This window comes from Psammomys obesus, unplaced genomic scaffold, assembly GCF_907164565.1.
Source record: "Psammomys obesus unplaced genomic scaffold, mPsaObe1.curated_primary_1811, whole genome shotgun sequence".
Taxonomy (NCBI): domain Eukaryota; kingdom Metazoa; phylum Chordata; class Mammalia; order Rodentia; family Muridae; genus Psammomys; species Psammomys obesus.
Window position 1 is genome coordinate 1008311 of NW_026591598.1, and position 24485 is coordinate 1032795.

Sequence of the window (24485 nt, forward strand, 5' to 3'; positions counted from 1 at the left end):
TGTGACTGGCTCAGCAGAATTCTTTTCTACCCTGCCAACCCTAACTCACTGTTCACATTTGTATTTTCTTTATTCCGATTTGTTATTTGTGGTTATTATTTAATTGTAAGCTATTATAATTACCTTAAACTCTTTGCAGAATAAAGACGTTAAGAACACAAAGGGAGTAAACTTAGTAGATGTAACTTTTTAGCTAAAAGGTAAAAGTCACCTGCTTCCCAACAGCAGGAACCTGGGTCTGACTCCTGGCATTTGAGAGATGGTTGCACCTTGCAGAATTGCCCATCTTCTGTGGAAGTGTGGTGTGTGAACTCTTCAAGTCTCTTCCAGGGGATGAAGGGAAGCTGGGTCAGAATGCCAGGGGCATGATATACCTACAAAAGACAAAAGCACAGAAATCCCAGTCCCTCCTCCAGAGCCTCACAGAAGGGTGGGGTGGACGGCACAGGGATAAACTCTTCCTTGGAGGCCTGGGTCAGGTGCTGACATTGTCTCTTAGAATCTGAGTCCTTGGTGAGCACAGAAGAATCTCTGTACTCTGGAAACTGAGGAAGAAGGATCATAAATTTGAGGCTAGCCTGGGCTATGTAGCAAGATTCTCTTCCAAAACAAAACAAACAAAAACAAGGACAGGGCTGTGGCTCAGTAATCAATAGCATTTTCCTCGTATATGAAAAGCCTTACTTGGTACCCAGGACCACCAAAACTAGCCAACAAACAAAAGCCCAGCACTTTGGTAAGGCCAACCTTCCTTGGTTAGACCACAGTTTTCTTGGCTGTAAAGATAGCAGAGTGTGTGATATGAAGCTAAAGTAACCACTAGCTCTGAAATTTGACTTCATCCTTGGGGGGAAGGACTATGAGAATGCTTCTGAACTCGGGATAGCTGGACTGTCCAACAACCAGCTAAAGGGCACACACCTGGGATGTTCACACAGATGAGCATTTACCTCCCACCCTGACAAGGATCTCCATTCTTACCTATACTTAGGGCCTCCTTGGCACACTTGGGGGACAAGAAAAGGCTGTAAAGTTCTAGGCAGTAGTGGCCCATACCTTTAATTCCAGCACTCAGGAGGCAGAGGCAAGCAGATCTCAGAGTTCGAGACTAACCTGGTCTATAGAGCAAGTTCCAGGGCAGCCAGGGCTACACAGAGAAACCCTGCCTTGAAAAAAAAAAAAAAACAAAATCCAAAACCAAAACCCAACCAAAACAAAAAAGCCTGCAGAGTTGGAGCCTCTAGAAAATTCCCTATTTTCTCGGGAGTGTTTGGATCGAGCTAGCAGGCATAGCCAGGTTCAGTGTAAGTTACCATGGGGCTATGGCTTTACTGCTTTGCCCAGAAACACAAGAGAGGAGGTAGATTTGCACGGGGGTAGAAGATGAATGATATCTCTTAAGGGCTTGTAGATCTAGGGCCAGAGAGACTGGTGGTTAACAAGCTATCCCTTGGAAAACTCATCCTAGCACCCTCAGGCACCTACTCTGCCCCCTCCCCATCCAGCAGCATCTGTGGCTTCCTCATGGTATTCCACTGAAGGCCGTGGGAGTGGTCCAGAAAGGACCTGCTGTTACCCTTATTCTCAGCAGAGGCTTGGCAAGCCCAGCCTAACTGGAACTGGGTTGCAGAGCAGGGATGGGGGACCCAGGCCTCTAGCCCCAAGTAGCCCCACAGGACAGTGTCAGGAACACTGGCTCTGTGGAGGCAGCGGTGCAGCGTGAACATGGGGAGATACGGGTGCCGCATCCAACGTCAATGTCTCTGGCTAATCGTTAAGAGGTCTCAGCCGGAGTTAACTGCACTCCGTTTGCCCGGCCTGCGGACAGCCTCAGTAATCTCTCTCCTCTATTGTGTGTATTTTTCCCTCATAGAAGACCGTGATTTTCCTCCGAAGCTGTTAAACTCCAATACAGAATTCAAGGGGAGAAGAGGCTGGAGCAGAGCCACCCCCAGCATCCAGTGTGGCATCTGTCCAGCCAGGACCAGGGATGACAGGACCATGGACACAGATGTCTCCGACCTTCAGCTGTTTGCATAGCACACGGGGGACTCATGGGGGCCACTTGTCACTGCCAATCGAATCCACTCAATGGCAATACTGACATCTTTCGTGCTGTTTTCAAGACAGAAACTCGGGCCAAAAATGCCAGTGTGCTTTCTGTCTGCAGAGTAGAGGGCCATGCCACCACACCAATATGAACTGTGTAGACCCCGGGACCTGCTCTGAGTCTACTTGCAGCCACTGACATTTGTGGGGGAAAAGCCCAACCCCCAAAGCCAGCACAGGGTTGGCTTCCACAGCTCTTGACCAATGTGGCCAAAGCTAGACACCTCGGAACACTTGGATTATCCATAAATGCAACCTACCCCAAACTCCCTGAGTAGCATCTGAAGTCTTGTGAAGGTCATGGATCCTGACCAAAGCACCAAGGGTACCAAGAAGGCTGATGGAAGTCCCCGGAAGCGGCTGACCAAAGGAGAGGCCATTCAGACTAGTGTTTCTTCCAGCACCCCATACCCAGGCAGTAGCACTGCTGCTTCCTCAGAGAGTGCCACCCAGGAGCTCCTAGCCCCGCAGCCTTTCTCAGGCCCCTCAGTGGGCCTCAGGGAAGGCTCTCAGGAGAAAACGGGCCAGCAGCAGAAGCCTCCCAGGAGGCCCTCCATCGAGGCCTCAGTCCACATCTCGCAGCTTCCACAGCATCCTCTGACACCAGCATTTATGTCCCCTGGCAAACCAGAGCATCTCCTCGAGGGTTCCACGTGGCAGTTGGTTGACCCCATGAGACCTGGACCCTCGGGCTCCTTTGTGGCCCCTGGGCTGCATCCGCAGAGCCAGCTCCTCCCATCCCACGCTTCCATCCTTCCTCCTGAGGACCTGCCGGGCATCCCTAAGGTCTTTGTGCCCCGTCCCTCACAGGTCTCCCTGAAGCCTACAGAAGAGGCCCACAAGAAAGAGAGGAAACCGCAGAAGCCAGGAAAGTATATCTGCCAATACTGCAGCCGGCCCTGCGCCAAGCCCAGTGTGCTCCAGAAGCACATCCGCTCACACACAGGCGAGAGGCCCTACCCCTGTGGCCCCTGCGGCTTCTCCTTCAAAACCAAGAGTAACCTCTACAAGCACAGGAAATCCCATGCCCACCGCATCAAAGCTGGCCTGGCTTCAGGTGCCAGCGGTGAAGTGTACCCTCCTGGGCTGGAGATGGAGAGGATCCCCGGGGAAGAATTTGAGGAGCCCACGGAGGGAGAAAGCACGGACTCCGAGGAAGAAACCGCTACCACGTCAGGTCCCTCCACAGAGGCTCTCCCCAAATCTAAGCACCCCTTGCTCTCAAGTACCTTGTTTAGCTCCGGGAGCCACGGCTCCAGCCAGGAACGCTGCTCCCAGTCAAGCACCGCCCCACCCCTCGAGGACCCTACCCCGTTTGCAGAAGCCTCGTCTGAGCATCCCCTGAGCCATAAACCAGAAGACACACATACCATCAAGCAGAAGCTGGCACTCCGCCTGAGTGAGAGGAAGAAGCTGATCGAGGAGCAGACGTTCCTGAGCCCGGGGAGCAAAGGCAGCACGGAGTCTGGGTATTTCTCCCGTTCTGAGAGCGCTGAGCAGCAGGTCAGCCCCCCCAACACCAACGCCAAGTCCTACGCAGAGATCATCTTCGGAAAGTGCGGGCGGATTGGGCAGCGGACTTCCACCTCCACCCAGCCCCTGCTGCCCCTGTCTGCTGAGGACAAGCCCAGCTTGGTGCCTTTGTCCATGCCCCGGACACAGGTGATTGAACACATCACCAAGCTCATCACTATCAATGAGGCCGTGGTGGACACCAGTGAGATCGACAGTGTGAAGCCCAGGAGGAGCTCTCTAACCAGGCGCAGCAGCGTGGAGTCCCCGAAATCCAGCCTCTACCGGGAGTCACTATCGTCCCACGGGGAGAAGACGAAGCCGGAACAGTCGCTGCTGAGCTTCCAACCCCCGCCCGGCTCCGCGCACCCTGTGCCTCTCCTGAGAAGCCACTCAATGCCTTCTGCCGCCTGTACCATCAGCACCCCCCACCACACCTTCCGTGGGAGCTACTCCTTCGACGACCACATTGCTGACCCCGAGGCCCCCAGCCGCAGCAGTCCCGTGTTTACCTCCCACCCACGGATGCTGAAGCGCCAGCCAGCCATTGAACTACCTTTGGGAGGCGAGTACAGTTCCGAGGAGCCCGGACCAAGCAGCAAAGACCCTGCCTCGAAGCCCTCTGATGAACCAGAACCCAAGGAAGGCGACCTTACCAAAAAGACCAAGAAGGGGTTGAAAACGAAAGGCGTGAACTATGAATGTACCATCTGTGGTGCTCGGTACAAAAAGCGAGATAATTACGAAGCTCATAAGAAATACTACTGCTCTGAGCTCCAGGTCACAAAAGCCCAGTCTTCAGGTGCTCAGGAAGTGGAAAAGACTCAGGCTGAGCCTGAGCCGTGGTCCCAGATGATGCATTACAAACTAGGGGCCACCTTGGAACTCACTCCACTGAGAAAAAGACGGAAGGAAAAGAGCCTTGGGGATGAGGAGGAGCCGCCAGCCTTTGGCAGCCCTGGCCCGTCAGACACAGCTCGTCACCTTCCCCCAGAGTCCACCAAGTCACCAGCAGAACCAAGCAAATCAGTGCCCTCTTTAGAGGGACCCACGAGCTTCCAGCCAAGGACTCCCAAGCCAGGAGCTGGGTCAGAGCCAGGGAAGGAAAGGAGAGCAATGGCCAAAGAAATTTCTGTCATCCAGCACACCAGCTCCTTTGAGAAGTCTGAGCCACCGGAGCAGCCCAGCAGCCTGGAAGAAGACAAGCCCCTGGCCCAGTTCTCATCCCCACCTCCTGCCCCGCACGGACGCTCAGCTCACTCCCTGCAGCCGAGGTTGGTTCGCCAGCCCAACATTCAGGTTCCAGAGATCCTGGTGACTGAAGAACCGGACAGGCCCGACACAGAGCCCGAGCCGCCCCCAAAGGAGCCTGAGAAAACAGAGGAGTTCCAGTGGCCCCAGCGCAGCCAGACACTGGCACAGCTCCCAGCGGAGAAGCTGCCACCCAAGAAAAAGAGACTCCGCCTGGCCGAAATGGCCCAGTCTTCGGGGGAGTCCAGCTTTGAGTCCTCCGTGCCTCTGTCTCGAAGCCCAAGCCAGGAGAGCAGCATTTCTCTGAGTGGCTCCAGCCGTTCTGCTTCATTCGACAGGGAAGACCACGGAAAAGCTGAGACCGCTGGACCTTCATCAGACACACGTTCCAAAACCTTGGGCACCCACATGCTGACTGTCCCCAGCCACCACCCGCATGCCCGAGAGATGCGAAGGTCAGCCTCAGAGCAGAGCCCCAACGTGCCCCATTCCTCACACATGACTGAGAGCCGAAGCAAATCTTTTGACTACGGCAGCTTGTCCCCAACAGGGCCATCTGTAGCAGTGCCTACAGCTCCTCCACCCCCAGCCGCCCCACCAGAAAGAAGAAAGTGCTTTCTGGTGAGACAGGCCTCCCTGAACAGACCTCCGGAAGCAGAACTGGAGGCTACTCCCAAGGGAAAACAAGAGAGCGGTGAGGAGCCCTCAGCCAGCAAGCCTTCCACCAAAAGCTCTGTGCCCCTGATCTCAGGGGCCACCACACAAGGTGGGCCCTCAGGAGGCAAGAGCCAGAGACAGGACAGGCCCCTGCTGGGGTCCAGCCCACCTTACACAGAAGCCCTGCAAGTGTTCCGTCCTCCTGGCACCCAGCTGGCCCCACCGGCTTCGCTCTTCTCCTTGCAGCAGCTCTTGCCGCAGGAGCAAGAACAGCCCTCTGAGTTCTTCCCTACGCAAGCAATGGCCGGCCTCCTGTCCTCCGCCTACTCCTTGCCCCCACTCCCACCCTCCTTGTTCCAAGCCCCACCGCTTCCTCTGCAGCCTACTGTGCTACACCCCAGCCAGCTCCATCTCTCCCAGCTCCCGCCCCACCCTGCAGACATCCCCTTCCATCATCCCCCTTCCTTCCTCTCCGTGCCATGCCCTGCCTCCTCCACCCTCTCTGGATATTTTCTGCCTCTGCAATCCCAGTTTGCACTGCAGCTCCCTGGTGAAATGGAAAGCCGCTTGCCCCCAGTCAAAACCAGCCTGGCCCCTCTGGCAACAGAACCTCCCTGCCCCTCCAGCAGCACAGAATACATCAGTGACATCCAGCTGCCCCCTGTGACTCCCCCGGCCACCTCTCCAGCTCCCACATCAGCCCCACCACTGGCCCTGCCTGCCTGTCCAGATGCTATGGTGTCACTGGTTGTTCCCGTCCGCATCCAGACCCACATGCCGTCCTATGGGAGTGCCATGTACACCACTTTGTCTCAGATCTTGGTCACACAGTCTCAAGGCAGCTCGGCAAGCATGGCTCTTACCAAGTATGAGGAACCCTCCTGCAAAGGGATGACTGTGTGTGGAGCTGATGTATACGAGGCTGGACCTGGGCCATCTAGCATCAGCAAGGAACAAAGCAGAGGTTTCCAGACACCATATCTGAGAGTGCCTGAAAGGAAAGGAACTTCACTGTCCTCTGAGGGTGCCCTGAGCCTGGAAGGGTGCTTATCCACAGCCAGTGGAAGCAAGCGTGTCCTCTCCCCAGCTGGCAGCCTTGAACTTACCATGGAAACCCAGCAGCAGAAAAGGGTAAAGGAGGAGGAAGCTTCTAAGGCAGATGAAAAACTGGAGCTTGTGAGCACCTGCAGTGTCATGCTGACTGGTACAGAGGACAGGAAGAGGACAGAGAAACCCCATGTGGGAAGCCAGGGCTGGAGCAGGAGGGAGGCAGAAACACTGTCCAGCTTGTCTTCAGATCCATCTGGCTCGAAAGAGCTTTCTCCCCTCTCTCATCCAACATTGTCCCATGGGACATCTCCAGGCTCAGAAGCTTTGAAGGAATATGCCCAACCATCTAGCAAAGCTCACCGAAGAGGTCTGCCTCCACTGAGTATAAAGAAAGAAGATCCAAAGGAACAGACTGACCTCCCTCCCCTGGCACCCCCTAGCTCTCTGCCTCTGTCAGACACTTCCCCCAAACCAGCCAAATTGCAAGAAGGTACGGACTCAAAGAAGGTACTGCAGTTCCCCAGCCTCCACACGACCACTAATGTCAGTTGGTGCTATTTAAACTACATTAAGCCAAATCACATCCAGCATGCAGATAGGAGGTCCTCTGTGTACGCTGGTTGGTGCATAAGTTTGTACAACCCCAACCTTCCAGGGGTTTCCACTAAAGCTGCTTTGTCCCTCCTGAGATCTAAGCAGAAGGTGAGCAAAGAGACATATACCATGGCCACAGCTCCACATCCTGAGGCAGGAAGGCTGGTTCCATCCAGCTCCAGAAAGCCCCGCATGACAGAGGTAAGTTCAGCCTTGTTCTAGCCACCAAATGCCAAAGGCTGTGATGAGCTTTTAAAGCCACAATGGTCTTCATGATAAATTTGTAGAATTGAAGCCAGCTTCAGGTGGGAGGCAGGTTTTCTCTCAGGGAGTTGTAATCTTATAAGGAAATATGTTCACTGGGTTTCTCTGCTCTTGTGTCCCTAACATTATTGTAACAATGTTATCAGCGAAGTTGCCCTACTTTCCCAGAAGCTTCTACTGTAAAATCAAAACTTCAGTCTCAGCAAGGTAAAGAGTGATTCTCTAAAGAGCAGAGTTGGAAAACTTTGTTGGTGGAAATGCTTTTGGCACTTTTAGAGCCGCCTTTCCCATGGGGTTCTCCATTGCCCTATTAGTTTCTATCTGCTTGTTTGTTTGTTTGTTTGTTTTATCTGTGAGGTTTTTAATCCCCTACTCCCCCCTAAAATCAACCCATTTTCATTTGGTACAAACCACTCCTGAAACAGTCCTTTTCTGTAAAATGGCATATAGAACTGAGCTGCACTGCAGCTCTCTACCTGTAGCAGGCAATGTTACTCACAGTTTGAGCCATTTATGCTACAGAATAGCAGTAGCCTCTCAATGAAGCTCATATTTATTCTTCCATTACCTCTGACCTAAACTACTTCAGGAGCTATGCAATAAAGTTTCCCAGCTAATTTAAACAAGTTTGAAATTCAACAATTTCAATTTGCATAAGAGGACAACACTTTACATAAGACAAGGCTAATCCGAGGCTTTAGGCCATGACCTGTGCTACCTAGTGTGACAAAATACCCTGACACCAGTAGCTTAAGGGAGAAAGGATTTATTTTGGTTTATGGTTTCAAAAGAATACTGTGGCCATTCATCATGGCAGGGAAGTGATGGTAGAGGCAGGGAAAGCATTTGGAAGTTGGCTGGTGGTATTGCCTCCACATTCAGGAAGCAGAGCGTGAATAAGAGGTAGGGCCTGGCTATAAATTCTTTCTGTTAGTTTATTTTTTAAGACAAGGTTTCTCTGTTTAGCCTTGACTGTCCTGGACTTGCTTTATAGACCAGGATGGCCTTGAACTCACAGAGATCCCCCTGCTGCTGCCTTCCAGAGTGCTGAGATTACAGGTGTGCATTACCATGCTGGCTTGGCTATAAATTCTTAAGGTTCTTCCAGCAGACACCCACTTCCTCTAGTGAGGGTGCACCTCCTAAAGGCTGAACAACCTTCCCAAACAGCACCCCCAGAAAATAGGGGACCTTTCACATTCAAACTATAACCCAGATTTGTAGAGTGACCGGTGACCTATGCTGGACCCTGGAACCCAGTCACTGCTCACCTCCACCTGTAAGGCCACATCGTCTCCTCCATTCTGCAGATGAGGGGACCCGGGGTCAGAGGCTGAGAGAGGTCAAGGACTTGGGGCAAACATTTTGAAATTTCGGAATTTGAACTAAGAAGACCTATTTGGCTGTAAAAGTATATCTCCTCCTCCTCTTTCTCCTCCTCCATTTCTTCCTTAGTTACTTGAGGAATAAAATTTTTGAAAGATAATTGCAAATTTAATGATGTTTACATGATACTGTTCCAACCAGATGCTCTGACCAAATCCCACACAGATACTGGAATCCAGACTCCTGTTGTAGACCTGAGAGCAGGCCTGGGTGTTCAGCTTCCCAAGTGCTCATACAGTCTGGTGTCATCACAAAGTCATAACAGAGGTGCCCTGAGCTCAGCTGGATATTCTTCACAAACTGCTTTCCAAATTTATTCTCTGACATCTTTGTTGGTCTACAGACTTTCTGAACAGGATTTCCACTTTTGCTGAAAATGCCATAAACTGTGGCTATTGCCAAGATGGTGGCATGATTATACTCATAGGGGCACCTGCTGTGTGCCAGATACGTACTAAACTTTATTTTTGTTCTCATAACACCCTGTGAAACCAGAATACAATAGCCCAAGAGATCAAAGTTCAGAGAAGCTAAGTAACTTGCACAGGGCCACACAGTAAATGGCCAAGGTCAGATTCAGAACTAGAGCTCACCGTTTGAAACAGGGCTGAGTGGCTCCTATTGCCTGATGATAGGTGTCAGAGGCATGAAAGACAAAAGGAGTGTTGGTTTCTCATCTCTGAATTTGACAGCCATTCATCCTGCTGCTTTCCTAAAGTGAGCTTAAAACAAAACAAAACAAAACAAAACAAAAAAACCTGCAGACATTTCCTTGGAATTGTCAATTTTGTTCAAATTTTGCTACCCAAAGTGCACCAATATCGCCCCTTAACATGCCTGCATGGTCTGCAAGCTGCTGCCTTTCTGCAATCCCTACTCCCTTGCTTGCATGTCTCCAGTGATGGGAGGCTCATCCTCTGTCAACCCCAGCACCGCCCAACCTGTACCTGGCTACAGTTTATGCTCTTCTGCATGCTTAGCTGACAATTGTCAAGCTGTAGCTGCTGTCTTCTCCTAGCCTTTCTGAAAACTCCATTTATCTAAGCATTAGGAAACCTGGCTTAGCTGTTATCTCTCTGGTACAGTCCATGCCACATTTAAATTTGGTCATATGTATTCAGACACTTACATAAACCAGCCATCCTGTAGTCACATTTCTCTCCTTAAGCTTTTTCTTCCTTTTATTTCCCTCTGTGGTCCTCAATTTAATGACCACAGCCCTGCCACCATGGGAGCAAGGACAACGGTCCTGATTTGCCTGGGTTTGAGTCCCATTATCTCATTTATCCAGCTGTGTGACTGTGGGTCATTCACCTGTCCTCTGTGTGTTTTGGTTTCTCCATCTGAAAATGAGGGGTGGCTCTAACCGAGCTCATGGGCTGTGAGATGGGTAGCTGAAAAGTGTAAGGTTAACAGTTCTGCCCAGCGATGCTATGTAGGTACGTCTCAGCATGATCCACACTGCTATTTAGTGCTAACATGGGTCATCCTGGGCCCCCTGCTCGCTCTCAGCACCGTTTCCTGGAACTGCACTACCACCCAAACCCACATCCTCTGGCCTCCCCAGAGTGGCATCAGATAGCAAGGGAGACACTTTCCATCTTCCTTTGATGGACCCCTTGGCTACTCTGTGGATTGCAGGCCAGGATGGGAGTGTGAAGTATGCCTTGAAAATCTAATGGCCTGGCTTCCACCAGCACAGCTGTGTAGACCTGAGCCTGGTTTCCGTTTCCCCTTCCCACTGGAGAGTTTCCATGGGGGTCACTGAGGTACAAAAGTTGGTTTCTGAATGTGTCTTTAAGATGGTCTTAGCCAGGGCTTTTTACTTACTTACAGAGGCAGAGTGTAGATCCCAGCACCCATATGAAGTGGGTCACAACTGCCTGTGACTCCAGCTCCAGAGACTCTGATGCCCTGTTTTGTTCAGTTTTTTTTTTTTCTGTGCACATGTATGCATACACCCGCATACATGCACAGACACACACATCATAAATACAAATAAAATCCTTTTTTTAAATGAACTAAGCCTTCTCAGCTTTAAGTCCCAGGGGTGTAGTAGTCTATCTAAGAGTGTCCTGGCCTCCAGTGAACTTTTTGGCACTAGAACTCACATCTCCTGGCTCAAATCAGGTGCTCCTTATCTCAGCTTCATGGGCACCAGCACCCTATGTAGAGGGGTACCTTCCGCCTACCTCAGGCTTAGAGACTATATTCTCAGGACGCTGAGAAGCACAAGATCAATTTCAGGTCTCACTGAGGCCCATCACTCTACAGAGAATGGATCCCCTGATCCCCACGCTCAAGCTGGTTCTGGGTGCTGGGCAGTCTGGTTTCTGATCTTTGGTGCTGGCTCAGGAGGGCTGGTACTGGAACCTCATGGGCTTCTTTGGCTTTCTGAGCCAACAGTGAGAACACTGCAGTTGATCTGTGAGGCAGCACTAAGCCTTCACTTATTTCGTCAGCATTTCTTAAGTGTCTTTTTGATCCCTGTTTTGAGTACTGAGGTGACCAAGGTAAATGAGACATATGCCCAAAGGCCCCAAGGCTAGCACAGAACACAAAGACATGCCTCTGCCTCTCAGGGGAAAATGATCATGAGAGGGAGGTCAAAACACAGCTTGGAGGAGACTTTGTCTCTCGTGGCCAGTCCTTGAGTCTGTGGAAATCAGAAGGCCATGTGGGCATATACGTCTTTGCATTTGACCCAGCATGCAAGGTTAACCAATCTCGGTTTTGTCTTCCTGACGGAGTTCAGGTGCACCTCCCGTCGCTGGTTTCCCCGGAGAGCCAGAAAGACCCAGCTAGAGTGGAGAAGGAAGAAAAGCAAGGGAAGGCAGAGGAGGGTACTCCCACTTCCAAGAGAGGAGAACCGGCGAGGGTCAAGATCTTCGAAGGAGGGTAAGGTTCACGCCTTGCTTGCAGCCGGCTTCGCCTGTGGACACCGCCACCACCTGCGCACAGAGTCGGCTCCTGGCTGTGTGGTACCCTCAGGTACCGATAGTTCCTACAGTGCAGAGAGGCACTGTAAGCCATCTGTTCTGCACATGCCACCAGGGATCTCTGGTGAAGATCTGAAGGATCCGGGGTCTTTCTCCAGTTCTGTGTCCACAGTTCTCACCTGTGTCCACAGTTCAGGTTCTCAGTCCAGCACTGGGGTGATGAGGGGCCCCTAGCTACAGTCTGGACTGTTGTTTCCTGTAGAGTGCATTGCCTCTGTTCTGTCCAGGTAACCCTGGCAACATCCCATTTCTCATGATGTTGAAGAGTCATTCGACACCCTTTGCACTCTTTCTCCACCCTGCCCGCTGGCAGGCCCAGGACTCATTATTTTTGCCACTCCAACCCTGTGCACCTTGGGCTCTAGAAGGGCACCTGGCTTCAGATGTGCTTTGTGGAAGTTCTCTGTGCACTTTGTGTTCTGTGTGGCCACGTGTTTGTGAATAGGTACCATGGTGTCTGTCTTGGGGTCCTGTGTCTATGTCCCTGTTGTGACCAGGGTGGTACCAATTCTATACAGTTCTGATGACAGCAATCCCCATGAGCCTCCGACCACATGGGCCATCACTGGGGACTCTTGTTCTCTAGCACCTTCAAGTGGCTAACTCATGGGGACACACAGTGACAGGGGTGGGAATCTCTGGGAGAGCTGGCATTTTGTAGTAGCTTAGAAGGGCTCTCTGAAGCAGAAAGGACAGAGACAGGGTCAGGAGATGGCGAACATCCTTGAAGCACATCTACAGTACAAAAGATGTCCCCTTTGACAAAAAAAAAAAACAGGACCAGAGGCACTCCACAGCTCTCTCTTTCCACTTGGGGAGGGTGGCTTTCTGTGCCTGCCATTTGGTTAGAGCGCCCTCGTGTGTCTATGTGCTCTCATGCCACCAGCCTCTTCCCCTGAAGGGATGGCAACAGGCTTGTGCCAATGTCGTTAAGCCCCATGAGACCACAAACCCACCACATCAACACGAAGGGGTCCCTTCACCTGTGCCCAGAGCTTTATCTCCATCTGGAGCACCTCACTCTGCTCTTGGCTATGAGGAATGTCATCCTCACTCTTCTAGCTGGGTCACATGGAATCAACAATCAGGTCCTTTCCATCCTCCTCTGGGCTGTCCCCAACCCGGAGTCCCACCCAGGCTCTGCTGTGCCTCCTTCGCTGGCTTCTGGTGAACCCTCTTCTTTCATGGGGTAGGTGTCACCCACTAGGAATATGTGCTAATGTGGAAAGGGAGAGCATTTCATGTCGGTACATATCTGAGGACACTTCCCTAGCATCTCACAGATAGGACCAGGACTAACCAAGTGCCTGTCTCACCTGTCTCCAAGGATGTACCCATCCCAGGATCCTGAACACATCCTTAAGGACCGTCCATCTGCTCACACTAAGTTTCCTTCTTAACCTCAGTATTCTATTCTTTTTCTTTCTTTTCTTAACACTTAAAATATCTTGTTTCATTGCAGTACATACTGGAGCAGGGTCTGCAGTGGGGCCTGTTCCCTGAGTCCAGCAAAGGGCCCAGAGAGGAAGGAAGGCAGAGCACTGTGTGCTGGCTGCTAATGTGCTCTCTGTGGTCCTGGGCTCTCATCCACTGGCTACAGAGAGTTGTGTAGTCTAAGACCTGGGAGGTCGAGAGGGACGGTCCCGGCCATATCTGTGCTGGGGGAACTTAAAATGTCCAGTCCGCAGCACTGGTAACACTCTGGTCTGCTTTCCATGTTATCTGCTACTGGTTAGTGTCTCCGTGGTGTGTGTAGGTGTAAACAGAGCCTGGTCACAGGATGAGCTAATAAGCCAAGTGCAGAAAGACAGGTTCTGTGTGTGTCCGGATTTCTCAAGTCCCTGCCCTTGATCCTCAGTCTGACAGTTGATCAAGCCATCATGGAGGGTAGAGTTAACCTTTGCTTTGTGGGTGTTTCAAGCTAGAAGTTATAGTGACTGAGTCGCTGCTCAACTGATCGACTTAGATGGCTTCTGGACAAGACCAAGGCAGCAGTGCAAAGCCTGGTGCTGAGGTAGGGACCATCAGGGTCAAGATGCCTGCAGTAGCCACAGAGGGCTTCACAGAGCTGCAGATCTAAGGCTGGGCGGTGTGACAGACAGCTGGCACATAAGGTTGGCTGCTCAGAGCTCTCCGGGTGACCACTGAGATTCCTTCATTCTTGCCAAGACTGTCTCGCTTGCTGACATCATTCAACTCTTTGGCTTCAGACTTCTCACTGTTGCCACAATACCTGAGGCCACATCTGGGCCCTCATTCCTGAGCTCCAGGCCTTTGCTTTGGTTGCATCTGGCATCTTTGCCTCGGAGACCTACAGCACTGCAAACTCAGCACGGCTAAGCAAGACCCGTGCTTCCCACTCATAGTGTCTCAGTTACTCTGCTGCTGCTGTGAAGAGACCAGAAACTTGTAAAAGAAAGCATTGAACTGGGGATTTGTTTACAGTTTCTGAGGGGGAGCCCATGACCATCATGGCAGGGAGCATGGCTGCAGGCAGGCATGGTGTTAAAACAGTGGCTGGGAGTTCACATCTCATCTACAGGCAGTAGGCAGAGAGAGAGAGAAAGAGAGAGAGAGAGATGACTAGGCCTGGGGTGAAAGCCCACCCCAATGATGAACCTCCTCCAAAAAGGCCACGCCTCCTAATTCTCCCTAAGAAGTCCACAGGCTGGGAGGCAAACCTTCAAATATGGGGCTCATCCTCACTCAAACCACCACACACAGAATCTCCTCCAATCTTCAGACTCAGATGGTAAAAATCTTCACAGACAACCCTCAACATCACCTCAGCTACCTTCTCCCTAGATTCCATGCAGTCCCCAAATTATCATATCCATATGAAGTCGTCAAGGGCTCTCTCTCCCTCTGTGTCCGGATCTTGCCCTCTAACCTCTAATATCAGTGCCACTGAACACCTTCCCACATAGCTCTTCCCAGAGAGCCGTCTGTGGCTCTCAGCTGAAGAATCCTTTCTAACTCAGCCTTGTAGTCTAGCCTGCCCAGTTTCCTTCACCTTCTGCTGCCTGTGGACCCTTCCTTTTGTCAAATCTGCCTGATAGTTAAAGACAAGCCCTCTCTGGTGAACCTCGGAGGTCCCTGCGCATGCACACCATAGGTAGTTGCCATGACAGCATACCAAGTGCTTTTTCACACAGTGTTGGCCCCTGTGCACTGCCATGACTTCCCAGACCATAGTCCCCTCTCTGTGTTATCTGCCACTTCCACACCTGAACAAAGCCTGCCTTTTCCGGGCGGTATCTGGGAGTACCCATGGGCACTTTGCTGGATTACACCCAGAACCCTGTATTTGCCTTAATGTTGTGGAAGGGCTCTTTCTGTAAAGCAGCATTTGCACGCATAGAATTATATTGTTCCTTCAGCGCAGTGGCTACATTGTTCCAACTCAAGAGCCTTTGCTGCAAGGGAAGCTGGACACTCGGCCCTGTGGCTGGCATAGAAGAAGCTCCTGGGATAGATAGGAAGTACCTGGTGATGGGAGGGGTTGGCCACGCCCTGTCCAGGCTGGCTATGTGTGCTGGGGTCTAAGGAAGTAAAGAATGGAGCCGGTGATGTTCAGGGAGAAGAGCTCAATGAGGGGAGGCCCTCAGAGAACTGGTCACGAGCAGGTAACGCCTAGCCTCTGCTTGAGGGAACACAGGGAAGAAATACCCACATTTCACTGTAAGGTGAGCTCACTACTCCCTAAGGGTAGAGCAGGGAGGCTCACAGCTCCAACCCTTCAACAACAGGCCTGTGCCAGAAGGACTCAGATGCTGATAAGAGAACCTTTTGTTCCCAGGGAGAGCCCTAACCCCATCCCGCTCAGCCTCACTTCATTAGGTCAGATAAACACACGCAGGTTTGTTTTCATTTCAGAATCACTCCTTGGATAGCTAGGTTTTACTAGTTGTTTAAAAATAATAAAGATTTATAGATAGATAGATAGATAGATAGATAGATAGATAGATAGATAGATAGATAGATAGATAGATCCCTCCCAGGGAGGGGCTGGAGAGATGGCTCAGCAGTTAAGATCACTTGTCGCTCTTGCAGAGGACCCAGGTTCAGTTCCCAGCACCCCAGCCTATAAGTTCCAGGGGCTCCAATGCCTGTCTTCTGGCCTCTTCAGACACCAGACATGCACATGTTACATATAACATAACGTGTGTGTACGTGTGTGTGTGTGTGTGTGTGTGTGTGTGTGTGTGCGCGCGTGTGCAAGAGCATGTGTATATACACAAAGTAAAAATAAGTGAATTGGGGCTGGAGAGATGGCTCAGTAGTTTAGAGTACCTACTGCTTTTGCAGAGAACCTGAGTTCAATTCCCAGCACACACATGGTGGCTCACAACCATCTACCATCAAAACCCCCAGTTCCAGGGCATCTGATTGCCCTCTTCTGGCCTCTCCTCTGTGGGCACCAAGCATGCAGATGGTGCACATACAGGCAAATCAATCCTACATATAAGATAAAAATCTAAAAATAAGACAAAAATAATTGTAAAGAAAAACTCCCAGAGCAGTTGGCTCTGGCCCACGTCCACTCCTCTTTCCTTCCTACCCAGTTCCAATTCCAGGTGGCCGAAGGCCTCTCTCTCCTTGGCGGCTGCTTTGTCAAGGTCAACAGTGACCTGTACCTTGCAGAGGTCAAGGGTCACTCACTTGTGGTCTTCTCTGACCCTCTCAGCAGTGGGCACATCTGACCTCCCTTTCTCTTGCTGTGGGCTAGGGGATGAGGTCTCTGACCTCTCACACAGGCCCTGCTGGCTTTGTCCGAATTTTCATTCTGTCTCTACTGGGGAATGCAACATGAATTTTGAGGTCAACTATTGGTTATCAAGGCAGTGAAGACCATGGGATAGGGAGAGTCCAAAGGAACATTTATCGTTAGGTCATTGTTGCCGTAGACATTATGTTACGTCTTCCAGAGACCATTTGTGGGAGCAATGGGGTGGGAGCCATGGGACTCCAGAGGATTGCACAGGGAGGCTGAAATGAAGTGTGGCTACCTTGAGTGTGGACCTGATAACTGCTGGGCACATGGCAAGACAGAGATGGACACAAGAAGCAAGTTGGGAGAGTGGATATCTGCCCCTGGGGGTGGTAGGGAGCACGTAAATTTGACAGCCCAGCCCTTCATCCACAGGAGGGTACTCAGGGAGGCATCAGCAATTGACACTTGAGCCTGGCTCTCAAAAGTCAGGCGTGAGCCGGAAATCCACATGTGGCGCTTGCCAGTGTGCAGCTGCAATTGGAGGCTCTGACTAGACAGGGTTATCTGGGGAGACGGAGAAGAGAGAAAGGCAGGGAGCATCCGGAAGGAGGGCTGGATTGCATCTGAGTTAGAGGGACAGTCTGAGAAGGATGACAAGAGAGGCAGGGTTCCCAAAGCCAGATGGACTACAGAGCTGTGCAGCTAAGCAGCACACTCCCTGGAGGCCCAGGGCTGTGGGCATGGGGAACTGTCTGCTGGGTAGAGCCCGGTGGGGGACACTAGTGGCCGTGATGGGAGCTGTTTCCAAGGCAATAGGCTCCCTATGGCCCAGGCTGAAATGAGGAACGGAGGCAGGGTATGTAAGCCCCTGCCCTGAGAGAATGAATAAGGGAGGAGGCAGCCCAGACAGAGGAGGAATGGGAGCTGGGGGGGCTGAGGCCAAGCAGGACGTGTATGTGTGTGTGTGTGTGTGTGTGTGTGTGTGTGTGTGTGTGTGTGTGTGTACGCATGCGCGCATTTGTTCATGCAGCTAAAAAAAAAAAAATGCTTGACAGAAAGGAATAGATGATATTCAGGGGAGAGCAGTAGAGTGCAGAAGTAGTGTGAGAAAGGACATACGGGAGGAGGGTATTTTCCTGGCAGTGACAGGCAGAAGGGAAGGTGGCCCTCTGTCCCTCTTTCTGTGATTTAAGTTGGGTTGGTTCTATCCTGTCCCTCCTGGTGACTCAGGCCTCCGTTTTCCTGGGCTAGCCAAATCTGTCCCATCCGCTTGTTTCTTGACAATTCTCAATGTTTTATTGCCAGTTTTCTCTCTCATTCTGCAGGTATAACCGTGGCATTAGTATACTGATTAAAAGATTTTGTGGGGAGGGGGAAGAAAGGGAGGGAGGGAGAGAGGGACAGGAGGGTAAGTTCTCTCACCATGATGTTCAAGTTCATTATCACTTCAGTGGGCTTGGGATCACATTGAAGCCCACGTCTGGATGTGATGATGAGGGTGTCCCGGGGGTGTTTAACTAAGAAGGGAAGACCCACACAAACAACAGGCCTACCACCCCGTGGCCCAGGACCTCTGACTGAAAAGGGACGGGGACAGGGCTGAGGCGTACCAGCATTTGGTCCTCTGTACTTCTGCATGAGCACACCCTCCGTGATGGACTGTTTCCACTCTCCTTCCTCTTTATGTAGCTTCTTGTCAGGTGTTTTTGGTCACCGTGACAACACAAATCACTACTATATCCTCAACTTTAATAAATGACAGCTAGAAGGCTGCTTTGAAAAAAAAAAAAAAAAAAAAAGCCATGCCACTTCCTTCCAAAGAACTCTTGATGAAGGCTGTGGCTTCACCTGTCGCCCAGGTCTGTGTGGAGGCACCATTCTAACCTTCCGAGGCTCAGATGGGCACAGAGGAGAGTGTCAGTGCTTCTGGGCTTTGGAAGCAGCCAGGGCTAATGTTGGGGTTGTCTCCGTACTTCCTAGCACACAGGAGTGCTCTGTAGAAGTGTCACGACCTTCCCCTTCCTTCATGCCTTCCTTCCACCAGCTTGATGCCCACTCGTCGGGAACCACAGGGCCTTTCTGCCAGCTTAGCCAGAGCATAAGTGGCCTTGAGTGGACAAACCCACCAAAGAGAGGGGAAAACTCAGCTTTTTCTGTTACTGTGAGAGCCAGAGACAAAGGAAACAAGTCAACCAAGGACATGTGGCTCTGGGGACAGATGGAGTGTCTGGTGGCAGGGTTGCATTTTCTCAGTTGTGACTCACAGGCGGCAAACACCTAATCCCATCTTTGAGCCTCTTGGGAAACAAGGGCAGGAAGCCTCGGACTGTATTCCTCCTGCAAGGGTCACTTTTCCAGATTGTAATTGTGGAAAAGGTGGGCTAGGGCTTGGGCTTGGCGTTTGGGGACCTGCTGGTGAGCCCCTACTCTGCCGTTTTAGCTCTGCGGTTCTCTGCAATGCTGGGCTCTTTGTGAGCCTCCGTTTCTCTTTGTGCAGCGGTGATGGCCTGGGTTTTAGATGAGCTGTCTGTTAATCATGATGGGACATGTGGGGCCTCTCCAAGCCCCTGTTGCCAGTGAGCTGCCTGAGCTCTGAGAACCTCCAAGCTCAAAACTGGAGACAAGGCTCAAAGGGAACCTGTAGGAAAAGACACTTGGACCAAAGTTACCCTGCGGAGGAGCTAGCTCTCTGTGAAAATCCAAGAGCCCCACAAGCCCTTCAGTAGGATGTTCCTTCCTGCACAGAGCCTCTGGAAGGTACTACAACCTGAAATGAGGCATCTGGGGAAAAGAGTTCCAAGAATGGGGTCTGGTTTGCTTAAAAATACGTAACTGAAAAAAAGAAAAAGAAAATACATAACTGAGGAGACAAAGAGATGTCACACTTCTTGGGAAGGGGAGTCACAACCCCTACAACCCTCAGGAAACCCTCATCTCCCTGGCCTTCCAATATTCCATGCTGTGCCCACCCAGGGCTCACAGGTCAAGCCTCTTGTTGGCTCACCTTACTTACCTGCATAGAATCTCATCAAGTGTCATTCTTGCTTGAAAGCACCCCATGGCCAGGCTGCCCCTCTGCCAGGTCTGGCCTTTTGATCCTGTCTGTAGTGATACATCTATCTCTTTGTTTTGTGGCCTTGTAGATACCCTGAGGCCAAGATCAGAGTGCTGTAGCCTTTCAGAAGCCCCAGGCTCAGTTTGAGACCACTGGCACTCTACTGAAAGCTAGCATAGGAGTATAGAGTGGAGTCCTCTGCGGGCTGGTAGGCTCTGTGCCTGTGTGGAAGACCCAGCCCAGCAGGTCTGGGGCTGGATGGCACGTTCGAAAGAACATCAAGACATGCTGCCATTTCTTCAGAATCCTGACCAGAGAGGAACCTGAGATGTGTCCAGATCTGATGCCAACATCCCGCTGGCCCCAGAGCTCAGCCACCCCACCCCAAACCCATCATTTAAAGCTTCATCAAGGGCTATGTTGGCAACTGAACCTTTTTAACTGACACCTGGCTCAGCAGGTGGTGCCACCTGGCACCTGCTTCTCTGCTACAGACATCTTTCATTTTTTGAGCTTCTCTGGGGTCAACCAGTTCACTGTGGCTGGATCTCCCTAAGCATGCTGACCGCTGGGCACTGGCCCTGAACTTCACTTCACAGACAAAGGCTGCTCTCAGTTCCCTGAAACACCCAGTGTGCACATTTCCAGTCATCTCTTATCTCTTCTTGCTTGGTGTGATTGTGACAAGTTACCAGACTTGTCAAAAGATCATAATAAAAATCAGGTAGTTGAAAAGCCTTTCTATGTCCAAAGTTGGAAGAGAAGCAAGAGTTTTACAGTTAACCCTGAATGATGTGTGGGATAGTCAGTAAGAACATAGGAGCTTTGTAGCATCCCTCCTTCAGAGGATAACCTAGAGGTCATGATGAACATCCCCTTATTCAGCAGAATGGCATGGCTCAGTGGACAGAAAAGTCATGAAGCCTGAAAGGTTAAATGTACCTGCCACTACTGAGCCGCATGGCCTCCAGGTTAGCTCCAGGTTGGGTCTCTGTCTCCTTGAATTTTATTTGACTTATATAGTATGGTTTTGTTTGTTTTGAAGATGTAATTACACTGCCTTTTACGCTCCTGGACTGTGTAGGCAGGTGGCCTGGGTTCAAGTTCTGGCTCTATTAACTGATGGTGTGAACTTGGGCAGGGTACTGGGCCATTCTGTATCTGTCCCCTCAGTGTAAGCGGGAGTGACCCCAGAGCTCACCAGTGCTCATGTGATCTGAATGAGGTAACGTGAGCTTTTCAAAATAGCAGTTGGCACCCAGTAAAAGCTAAATGAGTTTGCTGGTATTTTTAGTTTTCTTAAAAAAAAAAAAAAATTCTGGATTTGTGGTTTTTCTCAGGAAATCTGCAAGGTATAGCAATTCCGTGCCACCTTTGGCCGGATGGCAGCAGCTCCTGACCCTTTAGAAAGACCGTGTACCCCGCCTTCCATTCCTTGCAGTGCCCCCCACCCACCCACCCATGCAAACACACATCCTTTCTGTGCATTTCCTCTACCTCTTCAGTGCTTGATCATTGGTACAGCCCACCCTCCATTTGGTCTTAGGAATGAATTAGGCTATGTAAGCAAATACACATGGTTTGACGGTGCTGTGATGGTTTGGACAGCCCATGAGGTCACAGTCCTGGTTTCCTCCTATCTGTCTTCCTGGCTGGTGAGGCGGGGAGCACAGTGTTGTGACAGGCAGCTCAGCACCTCACAGTGCAGCGTGGTGGCTGCCCCTTCATCATAAGCAGAGCCCGAGAAGGTCGCCTCATCCTGGCAGGCCATCTCATTCCCACTGCACCCCTCTTCTGGAACCTCCTCTGGTGTGTTCTGGTGTGGCTTTGTGCCAAACACCTGTCAGCTCAGTGGAAGTTTCCAGTCGTAGAAACACCTCCAGAGAGTCTAGAGACACAGCTCAAGGTGTCTCACACTCTGACTATCCAGACAAATTTGGTGTCACCAGCTGAGTGCAGGAGGAGACCTCACCTTAGACTGAGACTGTATTTTGTCATATGTCATAGCACCGAAGTCAGAGCTGGCTCCCTGTCCTGACATCTCCATTCACAGCTGCCTGGTAGCTCTGAGCATGACACCAGCCACACTTTTTTTCTGCCCACTTTGATTAAAGGGTTGAGGTGCTCCTAACTAGGGCCTGCCTGGGTGGCTTTCTTTGCTTTGGAGTCTCCAGGCTCAGAGTTGGAAAACAGCTGCCCAGGACATGCCTGGCAGCTGTGCATGTACACACACACACACACACACACACACACACACACACACATACACACACACCCGTGACCAACCCCAGACCAAAGGACAAAGTGCTGCTTCCCATGCCGGTAGGACTTGAGAGTTCCAAAGCTGAGGCCACTCTGCTGAACCCCCACTGCCTGGCCCTGAGTCTCAAAAATTCAGGGTGTCTGACCTTAACATTCCCCACAGCTAATACACTCCAAATTCCTAGAGTTGTCTCTTTTTCTTTAATAGAAAAAAACAAACAAAAAAAAAAAAAACAGACTAGCTGACACTCTGGCTAGTCGGGACTGCAGTGAGCAGGTGGACAGTAGGGTTTTGAGAAAGCTACTTGGGTCTCCAGAGTCATGAGTCACCTGCCGTCTCCCAGAGGTAGACTGCTTTGCAGTCTCCTAACAGAGACCGGGTCAGTCATTCATCCCCCTTTGTAAAGGGAAGCCTGTGTCTCGGGAGGAGAGGAGAGCCAGCTCCTGGGCTACCCTTCCTTCTCTCTCTGCAGCTGCCAACACCGAGGTGTCCCAGCCCAGGCTAGAGGAAAGGCTGGTTAGACAGCAATGCTGTTCTTCCCTGTTAGCAGCATGGCAGGTCCCAGGTCACTGAGAAACTACATTCAGCACATCTGAGAGTGGGCAGCAAGGGTGCCTGGCAGTCGGGCGCTAAGGGGGAAGATCGTCACTCGGCAGTCTTGATCATGTCGGTTAAGCTCTTTGGGTCTTGGTGAGGAGGGTAGATAATGTCTGGTCTATAAAGTGCTTTGTATTCCCAAGGATTGGAGATTGGCAGGTCTAAGGGAGGAGAGAGGTGATCTGTCTATGGACCCAGCAAGTTCTGGTAAAGGCCAGAGGTCAGACCCAGGTCCTCCTGGCCTCTTCTCTAGGCTTGTATGCATTCTCATTAGAAAGTGGGGGCCTGCTGGGCACGGCAGTGCACGCCTATAACACAAGCAGTTATGACTGAAAGTTTGAGGCTTGTCTGAGCCATATGGTAAGACTGCATAAGGCAGAAAACAGAAAGGGAGGAACCAGCCAGAGTAGATACAGGGGGACAGGGTATATGGAGGTGGGGAAGCAAAGTATAAAGAAACAGAAGTAGGCTGTGCTGAAGCTCATTACTCTGTATGCTAACTTAACATTTAATTTTAAAATCTCAAGGCAAGTACTCATGGGCATGTTCATTCAACCTTGTGCGTGTTGGAGGAACCCTCAGTATTAGATGAAACCTGTGTTTGAGGGCTCATGAGGTGGGCAAATTGGTGCTGAGTCTGAACCTAGCACACCTGAACAATGGCCCTGGCTGTTGTTCTGACCTGTCACTAGTGAGCATTTCCTGAGTGCTTGCTGGGCCCCAAGAACCACAGTAGACTCTGGGAATGCTCCAGCAAACATGGTTGACTGGTAGGAGGGACCTGACCTAAACAGGGTGGGTACTGGGCTCAGGCAAGAGGAAGGGCCAGCACACACTGACAGAAAGATGTTCCATAAAGCTCAGCCTTCAAAGAGCTGGCAAGTCATAGGGTTGAACCCTGTGTTCAACCAGAGTTGTCTCTTCAGAATCGCTGAGCCTTCAGCAGCTGTCCTCAGGCCCTCCATGACCTGCAGCAGCATTCTTGAGTGGCCTTCCATTTTCTTGCCACCCTACTCTTCACAAATCTACAGAATTCTACATCCATAGGTCCAGGCTGGATGCTAGAAGTTTCTGCGTGTCTTTCTTACACACAGTTGTTAAAATGAGGGCCCTCATTGTCTCCCTCCCAGCCCATGAATGGTCTCAAGAGCAAGGCAAGTGGAAACATAAGACGTCTGTTTCACCCTCATTCTGACCCCTCCTCTATACAGATGGCTGCCAAGGATGGTAGAGTCCACACCCAGAATACCCCAAATTTCCTGTCCCGGTGTGCTTCCCCAGTCTAAACCTTTCCCACAGCACCAAGCAGTTGCCGCTTGTTGAGATTCTGTTTATCTGTAACACAACTTCAAGCAGTTCTGGACTCTTTAAATTGCCTAATGATTGTTGCAACCTGCACAACCTGTCTGGTCTCCTTTCTTCTTCTCACCAACTTCCCGCACCTTTTAACGCCTTTTACTTTGTCCTTGCTGAGAATCCTTCTTTCTGCCTCTCACCATCCTCCTAGCTCAAGTCTAGCCCTGTGCTTCCCAGCAGATGGCGCCCAACCTCTATAGTTCATGACCAGGTACTATAGGAAGTATCACCTTTGAAAATGTCTCTCTGCAAAAGCTTTAATGTCTTTAATGTGATATGAAGAATGAAGTGAAGGGGCTAGTGAGTGGTCAAGATGGACTGACACTTAGAACCACTTCTGGGTCTCCTTCCATGAGCAGAATAAAACCCACATTGGAGGAGGCCAGAATGGCCTGTGGGGAACAGCAGTATGACATGGAGGAGTGGTTAGAGGTGAGTGAGTATCACGGATCCACCGAGAAGGGCCAACTGGAGGCTGGTGGCAGGTGACAGAGACCCTACAGCGCAAAGCCATCCTCATCAGTGGGGAAGGGTGCCTGTCTCAGCTTTCTTCCTCTGAATACCGGGTCCCAGGGACACAAGGAAAACATGAACATAAAAATTAAGATCTGTCATTTGGAAGGCCAATTACTAGATAGATAGATAGATAGATAGATAGATAGATAGATAGATAGATAG

General features: G+C 51.0%; 1 protein-coding gene across 2 annotated transcripts in view; it reads left to right on the forward strand.

Annotated features, from left to right (window-relative positions):
- Hivep3 (HIVEP zinc finger 3) overlaps positions 1 to 24485 on the forward strand; it is a 400497-nt gene that overhangs the window by 359268 nt on the left and 16744 nt on the right. For both annotated transcript variants that reach the window (XM_055610789.1, XM_055610790.1), the window contains exons 5-6: positions 1874 to 7374; positions 11579 to 11721. In XM_055610789.1, the coding sequence (XP_055466764.1) occupies positions 2410 to 7374; positions 11579 to 11721 (5108 nt within the window). In that variant the 5' untranslated portion in view covers positions 1874 to 2409. The remainder of the gene's footprint in view (positions 1 to 1873; positions 7375 to 11578; positions 11722 to 24485) is intronic.